Source organism: Pteropus vampyrus, unplaced genomic scaffold (assembly GCF_000151845.1).
Source record: "Pteropus vampyrus isolate Shadow unplaced genomic scaffold, Pvam_2.0 Scaffold422, whole genome shotgun sequence".
Lineage (NCBI taxonomy): Eukaryota > Metazoa > Chordata > Mammalia > Chiroptera > Pteropodidae > Pteropus > Pteropus vampyrus.
In genome coordinates, this window is record NW_011889203.1 from 101259 (window position 1) to 110893 (window position 9635).

The 9635-nt window shown below is 42.5% G+C and overlaps 2 protein-coding genes across 2 annotated transcripts; one reads left to right on the top strand and one right to left on the bottom strand.

Moving 5' to 3' along the window:
• Positions 1-382: 382 nt before the first annotated feature.
• Positions 383-1476, top strand: KHDC3L (KH domain containing 3 like, subcortical maternal complex member). Its single transcript, XM_023523838.1, has 3 exons — positions 383-551; positions 725-904; positions 1181-1476. Exons 1-3 carry the CDS (start codon positions 383-385, stop codon positions 1474-1476), a joined length of 645 nt encoding a protein of 214 aa, XP_023379606.1.
• Positions 1477-7118: 5642 nt separating this feature from the next.
• On the bottom strand, positions 7119-9384 carry OOEP (oocyte expressed protein). Its single transcript, XM_011381012.2, has 3 exons — positions 9198-9384; positions 8801-8980; positions 7119-8434 (listed from the first exon to the last, which is right to left on the bottom strand). The coding sequence occupies exons 1-3, from the start codon at positions 9382-9384 to the stop codon at positions 8355-8357; spliced, it is 447 nt and encodes a 148-aa protein (XP_011379314.1). The 3' UTR covers positions 7119-8354.
• Between the last annotated feature and the right edge of the window lie 251 nt (positions 9385-9635).

Below are 9635 nucleotides of genomic sequence, written 5' to 3' on the forward strand. Positions count from 1 at the left end.
TTTCCATTAAAAGTTATTCCAGCCCCTCAGGAATGCTAAACTGGTTCCATTAGAACTGTCTGGGAAAAAGCCCGATTCTCCACAAACATCAGTTTTCTTCTCTGCGGATATTGTCCCGAGGTTGAATTTTCTGCCTTTCTGGGGCTCAGTCTCTCAGCGCGCCGAAAGTGCCCCATTGCACCTGCGCGATCTCTGGAAGTTGCCGGGCTTCGGAGTTTGAGGAGCGAGGCCTGGAATCCAATAAGAAAGGCGCGGATGGGGAGGGGCTTGCCAAAAGCCCTTAAAATAAGGCCCAGAACCGACTGCAACTGCCGCGGCCAGGCCCAACTACGACCTTCCAGGTTGCAACTGTACCGTTGCTCCCTGCGAGACCCGCTGCAACATGGCCAGCCCCAAGAGGTTTCCAACGCTCGTGCAGCTGGAGCAACGGGAAGGAACGCTATTCCAGGTGCTCGGTAACCTCACCAAGCGGCCCTACTGGTTCCACAATGAGTACCTGAAGAATCCGAAGGCAGTTCACCTCGAGGCATGGCTGGTGGAAGCAATCTTCGGTGAGTGGCCCGAGAGCGGAAGCTAATGCGGTCTCTTTCCCCCACTCTTACCCACCCCAATGCCCAAACTGACCGCACGCCAGGACAAGCCTCTCCTGTGGCCCTGGCCTCAATCCGTGCCCCTGTTGCCTCCCGAGTCCTCACCTCACACACCCTCTCTGCCTCCTGCGCAGGCCCGGGAGGAGAGCACATTCCGCACGTCGAGTGTGTTTCGCAGACACTGCTTCATGTTCATCAGTGGGACTCAGAAGACGAGGCTGAAATCTTGATATTTGGTCGGCCTTCTTACCAGAAGGATGTGTCCAAGATGATCATGAACTTGGCTTACTATCACCGCCAACTCCGGGCGCAAAGTACGGGACCTGGAATAGTGAGGAATCCTGGACAGACCTTGGGTTTCTTGGGAGGGATCCTGATGCTTGCTGGCTGTGCCTCGGCAACAGTTTCATATTCTTAGTCATCCCGAGATTGGTTTTCCTCTTTGCAATGGATCTAGAAGGCCAAATTGACCCCGCGCTGTCAGATTCTGGGCCCCCAACCCCGAAGCCCGTCCAGATGACTGACTGACTCCTTTTGTAGACAGAGTACGAAGACACAGGTGCTGTCTCCTTACACTGCTCTTCTTCCAGGCTCAGTGAGGGACGCTGCGCAGGAGACCGGGACCCAGAGCTCCCCCGACTCAGTCCGGGAGGCGGCGACCCAGAGCTCCCCCGACGCAGTCCGGGAGGCGGGGACCCAGCGGTCCCCCGACGCAGCCCGGGAGGCGGCGACCCAGCGGTCCCCCGACGCAGCCCGGGAGGCGGCGACCCAGCGGTCCCCCGACGCAGCCCGGGAGGCGGCGACCCAGCGGTCCCCCGACGCACTCCGGGAGGCGGCGACCCAGAGCTCTCCTGACGCTACCGTGGGCCCGGTTCCCAGGTTATGAAGGCATTTCGAGGCCCGGGAGCGAAAGCCAGCCAAGATTCAAGTGGAAACTCCCATCTGGAGCCCTCTTCTAGGCCCTCAGAAGCTGAGGAAGGATCATGTGTGTTGTCCTTGGTTACTCCTCCCTCACCCCACCCCCATGTTAAATGTTTGCAAACACGAATCTAAAAAGTTCTAACCAAGAACCGAATTACCCTAATAAAGAATCGAATTTCCCTAACGTCTGTTTAACTGGCTGGTAGAAGGGGAGGGAGAGTGGGCATCTGCCTCCAGCAGGCAGTACCTGCTCTAGGCTGCTTTCTTTCTAGAGAGGCAGGTGAGACCTATTAGATTTTTAGTCGCTGGAGACCACAGTCTTCCCAGCCACCGGTAGGTGCTTCCCTTGTGCTTCTCAACCGCCCGCACCTGACTTTGAGGGTGGAGAGCCAGCCCATCGAGTCTGTTCTCACGGAAAAACCTCCAAACCTAAGGTGTTTCCCTTCAAGGCCACAGGGGATGCGAAAACTTGGTTCCAATCCGAGTATGCAGTTGGGTGTATTGTGCTGCTGCAAGCAGCTACTTCCCAGCTCGGGCAACCATGGGCAAAAGGGGTAACTGGAAGAAAAAGCCAGGACTGACCTGCTGCCATCTCATCTTGCCTAGGTCACTCGACATTCAGTGAGGTTTGACCCAAGCCAGAAGTAAGCAGTGCTGGTGACTCTTCCCTTAGTAATGGAAGTAGCAAGCTGAGCTAAGGTGAAGCCCTCTTTGTCACTTTTTTTTTAAAAAAATGAACTATATTTGACATAACATTGTGTAAATCTAAGGTGTTCAATATGTTAATTTGATACATTTACAAATTGTACTGATTGCCATTGTAGCAATAATTAGCACCTCTATCACATTTAACATTCTGCTCCAGGCAAACTGTTAATAGCTGGGTGCTGTATGAAAAAAACAACAGCATCCATCAATCTTAGTCTTAAGAAAAACCTTCATTTTAAAAATTCAAGGAAACCTAACTTTAAAGACCAGGGGAGTGGTATGTCTATCATAGACCCGTTGGTTACCGCTAGTAGAGGATCACTCCGATTTTAAACATAAGGGAAATAAAGATGAAAAGCTGAATTTACAATAGGTTATTAACTATTTTTGGAAGAGGCAGAAAAAGACTAGGTGGAGTGAACTTTAAACATTTAACACTCAAAATCAATGCAGACTCAGTTTCAACTGAGGCTACAGTGTAGAACTAAGACTCAATGTTGATTTTTTTCCCCCCTCTAAGTTGTACCCACATGATGAAAGTCAGATACTCCCCTTTACAAGAAAGATTACTGAGCAGCAAACATTTAGGAGTCTTTGTGACTACTCCAAAACTTTGATAAAGATACCCTATATACACACACATGGACATGTCTGAGATGATTTTGTGAAAGAAAATGGTAAGATGAGTAAATATCCTTGGTTGGAGGTTGGCGAGAGAAAAGAAAAGGGAGGTTGAACTTTAAAAAGCATTTAGGTGTGATGGCATATAAAATTCTTTATGCATATATTTTTTTAAAAAGAAATGTATTTGGTTCTTCTCAAAGCAGGGCATGAATCAATGCCACTCGAGTTTTCACCCAGATCAAAGTCTCCAGAACTCCCTGTCCTCTCAAATATATTTAGAGGAAATCACTTTTAACAGTTTAACTTGTACTTATATATAATTGTATATACCTTTTTTCTTCTAGCAGCTTGATTTTCCGCAGTATGGGTACACTTTAGTCTTCCCTCTCTTACTACTGGTTAGTTTCCCAGATTTCTCAATTACCAACTGCTACATTGAATTTCTACTTGCATCTTTGTATTCATGTTGGAATTATTTCTATGAGATAGCTTCCTAGAAGTGGAATTGCTGGGTTAAAGAATGAGCACCTTTAAAATTGTTACATTGCTAAACTGCCCTACAAAATGGCCATACCAATTTATTTTCTCACTACATGGTATGAAAGCTATTTTCGCTATATTGACCCAAACTCAATGTTACTAATCTATGTTCATGTGTCACTTTAATTATTTTCTCAATATTTACCCTACTTTTTAACCATATAAAGTTATACAACATTTTCATATCTGAAAGGGCAAGCCTACTCACAGTTCAATTGGTAGTCTCAATCATTTGTTTTCCATATGAAGCAACTTGTTAAAGTACATAGAAAAACCGTTGAGGAAAAAGATGTATGTAAACGGCTTCCAAAAATATTGGTTTTGTTTCATTAAGGTATCCTAGAGTGCTCATTTTATTTTCAATGACATGTACATTACATATGAATGGACATATGTATTTTACCAGTTAAAAGAAGTTGGTGAATTAGATGAGAACACAGAAACTGAGGCCCAAGGCAGTCAATGGAAGATTGTCAAGGAATAAGGGCAAAAACTACAGGAGTCTAGAAACAGTGACTCCTTTTTTTTTTTTTTTTTTTTTTACCTTTTTGTAGGTAAAATGATTGACAGCTAATAAAGAAGTCAATCGGGACGGTTTTTGAATAGATTGACTAGAGGCATCAAAGAAAAATGCTCATTGTCGATAGAATCTGTAGAAAATTTTTGAGTTTAGTTGTGAAGCACACATAACAGCCTATCTCAAGGTCTTATTGCAGCTCTACTTTAGTTAAGCCAGGCTGGCACTAGTTCACCTCATCAGAATTTCTCAACTCCACTTTTGATCAAAACAAGGCCTTTTTAAATATCACTAAGAGTGGAACAAAAAAACAAAACAAACTTTGTGCCTGCTGATGTGATGCACTGAGGACACAATATGCTTTATCTAGTATTTTTGCCAAAAAATATAACCTAAATCTAACCATAAGGAAACATGAAAAAGAAAAGGATTGTAAGAGAAAACTATCGTCTGAAAATAGTGAAACCTATTTGCATATTTTGAAGGTGGGGTAAATGGTTGGCAAGTAGTTTAGTGTGGACAGTCTTTGAGTGGACTCAGTAAAGGTATCAGTTGTATATGATTTTCTAGAAAAACTTGAGAATGTAGCTGTGGAGCATATGACAAGCCATCTCTGTTATGTCTACCTGTGTACTTCTGTTAGTACCTCAAATTTAGTTAATAGATATTTATTTAATAGAATTTTTCACTAAAAACCTAGGAAAAACTTTATTTACAGCATTCCTGAGTCCTTCCGAAGCACTTATATAATCAGGCTTTAAGGAGTCTCGCCATACAATCACTCCCTTGAAAAGTGGTTGGATTATAATTGGAATTGCATTGAGTTTTTAGATTAATCCAGGAAGAACTGACCACATCTGTGCAATACTTGACTTTGCTATCCAAGAATGTACTGTCTCCATTTATTTAGTTGTATTCCTTTCTCTCTTTCTCCTTCTCTCCCTTGTCCTTTTCATGTTTATTCATAGATATTTCAATTAAAATATAGAAACGTATTCTTTTATCAGAAATAAGTTTTCATTAATCTGAAGTAGAATGTAATGAGTTAAGATTTTTATAATCCCGAAGGCAACTAAGAAAAAAATCATTTAAAAAAAACTAATTTTAAATGGTATGAGAATTTAACACAAAATCATAAAGGAGGAAAAGAACAAAAAAAAGATGTAAGACAGGAAGCAAATAGTAAAACGGAAGACAAATCCAGTCATATTAATAATTATACTAAATCTGAATGGACTAAATCTTCCAATCAAAAAGCAGAGATATTCCAACTTGATAAAGCCAAATTCAAAAGACTACATTTTATATTATTCTATTTATATTACATGTTCAGAAAAGGCAACTTTGTAGAGACATAAAGCAGACTGGTTCTCTAGGGCTAGAGACAGTAGTGATAATTGACAACAACAGGCATAAGAGAACTTTCTGAAGTGATGGAGGAACAACTCATACATTTACTTAAAAAAATTTTTAATTATACTCACAATTTTATAGTTATGTAAATTTTAACCAATTAAATTTAAAAATTACAGTGCAATACCACTAATACCCAAAGTCTCTAAAATGAAAATTCTGATTGTGGACAAAGAGAGCAATTGGAATCTGATATAATACTGGAAGATATGTAAATTGGTTAAATCACCTTGGCAATTCGAATTTAGGCACACTCAATAAACCAGCAATTCCAATCTTAGATACATACTCAATAGAAATGCACATATGTATGCGCCAAAAGTCATGTACAAGAATTTTCATAGTAGCACTATTCATTATATGCCCAAATAGTAAACAACCAAAATGTACATCAACAGATATAAAACTAAATTATGGTTTATTCATACAATGGAACTATACTTACAACATGGATAAATCTTACAATAATTTCATTTATATTTAAATCAGAATAGTTACCCTTGGGAAAAATGCAGTGATAGCTTCTGGAGGGCTGGTAATGTTTCTTGTTCTCTGGGTGCTGACCAAATGGATGTGTCTCCTTTGCATTGTTCAATTAATTTTTCACGCCTTTTTTTTTTTTTAATTCTCCCCCCACCCCCACTTCCACCCCTGATTTAGGGATGTTGCTGTCTCTCCTTAAGAACTGGATCTCTGAAGGTGGGGCATCTCCTCCCATGTGCTTGTGGTGCACATCTGGGGCTTGGCATACCCAGGGGGCCTGGTGCACCCCAGGTATGGGCCATGGCTCTGCTGGGGCTCAAACCCAGGACCTTCTACGTGTAAAGCAGACATGCTAACCACTACTCTATGGAACCACTTCCCAAATTTTTCACACTTTGGATGTGCATTTATTTTTTATGAACATTATGCATCAATAAAATATTTACTAAAATAGAAAAAATGGAGTTATGGAAGACTACTTGAAGGTAATATAGGCAATAAGGTTTTTTGAATAGTTATTCTAATGCTTATGCTCTAAACATCCTACTTAGGAGCATGGCATAGGGCATGGTATGTGATATAAGCTCTAATAAATAAATATATAGCTAACATTACCCCAAATTCTGAAAGGCAGAATGACAGTGCAACCATTTTTTTTTTTTAGATATATTAAAAGGTTATGAAGGTAGTAAAAATACTGTATTGGCACATAGATGAAAAGGAAGATGGAAAACCCCTATTAGATATCGTATTAGTTTGCTAGAGCAGCCATAACAAAATAACAGACCAGGGTAAACAAGATATTTATTTTCTCAAAGTTCTGGAGACTAGAAGTCCAAAATCAAGGTGTTAGCAGGTTTGGTTTCTTCCGTGGCCTCCCACCCTAGATTGCAGATGGCTATCTTCTTGCTGTATCCTCACATGGTCTTTCCTCTGTGCTCACACCTGTGTCCATTATTTCTTCTTATAAAGACACCAGTCATTGGAAAAAGGCCCACCCATATGGCCTCATTATACCTTAATATTACTCTTTAAAGGCCCTATTTCCAAATACAGTCACATTCTGAGGTAATGGGGGTTAGGATTTCAACATGTTGATGTGTATAAATGATGGAAGCAATGCAAAATCATTTATTAATTTAATTTTGGATAATTTGGAGAAAATTGGAGTAAATTTTAAGCATAACCCTCCTTCCAGCAAATAATTGTCCAAAATGTTCATGGTTTTGGAGAAATCCCAGTAGGAAAAACCTGTAGGAATATTTATCAAATTTCTAAAGAATGAGAAAAAGTAGGAGTTCCTAAAATTTAAAAGGGGTAAGGATGAGGAGAAATCACACAGAAAACAGTAGTTGGTTTAACTACATAGAGTAAAAACTTCTCATGTGCAAAAAATTTGAGAAACAAAGGGGTGAAAAAATAGTAATAATAAACCATTATTTGTTACAAAAGCTTATACAGATAATAAAAGTTCTTATATTCAAGGTTGAAAGAAGTAATTAGGAATAAAGAAAAATGTAAAAGCCTTTTACAAAAATGTGAAGCAAAGTAGGAACATGATCAATATCAATTGTGTAATCATATTAAGAGATTTGTGTATGAATGTGTGTTTAAAACACTTGCAAATGGCTACAATCCATTACCGCTCAGGGGTGAAGAAACTCAACTCCACCTTTGTGTCTGAAGCCACCCAGTTCTTGGCAACCTCTCCCCACAAGAATCCTGCTTCCTGAAAGTGGAGGCAGCAAGGGCTTGGGGCTGTTTTGCACAAATTGGTAATGGAAAAACAACCCAGCACGTGCAGGACACCTGTGCAGACCCCAGGGGAAAAGCAGACAGCTGACTTGGAGGTCAGATGCTTTCCTGGGCTAAGCTGCCCAGTACTCCGACTCTTTGGCGAATCACAGCACAAGCACAATGAATGCTGATCACCTCATTTCATACTGGAATATCCACACATGTGCAAGAAGGGAAGGTTCCACTCTAAGAAAACCCACCCTCGGTGCTACTCAAGGACCAAACCAGAAGCTTCAAAATGAGAGCCTCAAAGAATCATTAACCTTACCCATGAGCTTGTTAGAAATGCAAAATAATGGGCCCAATGTACTGAACTAGAATCACTTAAGGAGCCTAGGAAATTGTTTTAGCAAGTTCTCAAGGTGATTTGTTCCACACGTTAAAGTTTGAGAACAAAATGATGCCTGATTCTGACCCTAAAATCATAAAAGGGTTAGTAGTTTCAAAGTGGTAGAAATTAAGAAACAAAAATAGAACCACTACAAATCAGGCCTTTTACCCACGTCGCACAGCAAGACAAGAATAAACAATCTTTTGTAAATTTGCTTAATTTTAAGTGAGAAAAGATCTTTATGCCATTGGACAAAAAGGAAATTCATTTCTTTACTAGAACAGCACTATAAACTCACGTTTGCATCAAAATAATCAAACCACTACCCATTACGACAAAGGAAAAAAGAATGCAGAGATTTAAGGATTCTTTCTTCTCTCGAACTTTAGTAGTAGAAGCAGGGCTGTTCTCCTAACGTTCCTGACAATACTTATGCAACAGCATGCTGGGGAGTCTGGAGACCTGCCGCACGGGCCTTCAAGAACTCCTCAAGTTGTTTCATCTTCTCAGCTGGATAAGGAAAAATGCAAAAATGCTTGCTGTTTCAAATTACTCTGTCATTGGGGGATCGGAAAGGTGCTGGCAACATCATTTCTCAGAGTGGAAGCTCTGAATTTGGGATCTGGAAATAGTGGGTAACCAAACTGAAGCTGGCATGGGAAGTGACAGGCCTGAATGCATCAGACCCCAGTTTATTCTCCCAAGGTCCTACTTTGACTCCTCTCACAAAGGGATGCCCAGGGACTGTGTGCCGCATACTGGAGTTGGGAAACTGCAAAAACTACTGGGGAGATGAGAGAGGATAAAAGGATGTCAAATACGGCCAGGTGGTTCACCTGTGGCTCCCTACACATGCAGGTTGTCAAAAACCTTCACCTCGGGCACGATATTGCCGGTGCCTTGATGCCAGGCTCAGAAGCACGCTCTTCACCCGATTTTGTACACGCGGCTGGCCGAAAATGGTGATTTCAACGAAGTTTCCAGAGTTTACTTTGTCCACCATCAACAATACCTGATTCATCCACTCCATTTCCGGAATTATGGCTCGGTCTGGGCCTAAACATGAAGAGAGACACTCAGAGAGGCAGCATGGTCGAAGGTCTGGAGGAGCTAGAATCGAAGGGAATGTCAACTGGGGAAGGGAAGAGCTAGAAGCTGGCATCACGGCGCCAAAAGTGGCCTCTGAATCTGGGAAAGCCTGTAGAGAGCTGCTCTGTCGGGCCTCTCTCGGACTGGAGGGGGCTGGGCCACCCGCGCCCCCAGGCTCGCTTACCAAAGATCGAGTCTGCCAACCATGCCTCCAAGTAAAACACCAATGGGTCTCTCAGTTCCTGCACAGGAAACCACCACGGCCGGGTGCGAAGCCGTGGCGGTGGAAGTGGTAGCCTCAACAGCCCATCCCGGGACTCGGCAGGCGTGCATCCATGCCCCTGGCCCACATCACCTGCGTGGTCCGCCATGCTAAGAGGCCAAGAGAGAGGCCCACGCAGCTCTGACGAAACTCCAGCGAGCAGCGAAGCTCGAGCCCCCTTTTACGGTTTCCGGCCAGCCCCGCCCCTTCCTGCGGCATCCGGTGGCCCTTTGGGGCAAGCTGCCCCATTTGACAGCGGGCACTCAAGCCTGGCGGCGTCGCGAGCTACTTGCTGTTGTGCGTCTAGCCGCAGGATTTCCTCTTCGACCTTGAATTAGTGTTTATTTGAGCTCCAACTGG

Excerpts from the sequence above, each read along its gene's own strand:
- KHDC3L (XM_023523838.1), top strand. The coding sequence starts at position 383 with ATGGCCAGCCCCAAGAGGTTTCCAACGCTCGTGCAGCTGGAGCAACGG. Across the intron at positions 552-724 it reads GCTGGTGGAAGCAATCTTCG|GCCCGGGAGGAGAGCACATT; the intron begins GTGAGTGGCCCG and ends CCTCCTGCGCAG. Across the intron at positions 905-1,180 it reads CCGCCAACTCCGGGCGCAAA|GCTCAGTGAGGGACGCTGCG; the intron begins GTACGGGACCTG and ends CTCTTCTTCCAG.
- OOEP (XM_011381012.2), bottom strand. The coding sequence starts at position 9,384 with ATGGCGGACCACGCAGGTGATGTGGGCCAGGGGCATGGATGCACGCCT. Across the intron at positions 8,981-9,197 it reads GTTGGCAGACTCGATCTTTG|GCCCAGACCGAGCCATAATT; the intron begins GTAAGCGAGCCT and ends CTTCATGTTTAG. Across the intron at positions 8,435-8,800 it reads CCGGCAATATCGTGCCCGAG|CTGAGAAGATGAAACAACTT; the intron begins GTGAAGGTTTTT and ends TTCCTTATCCAG.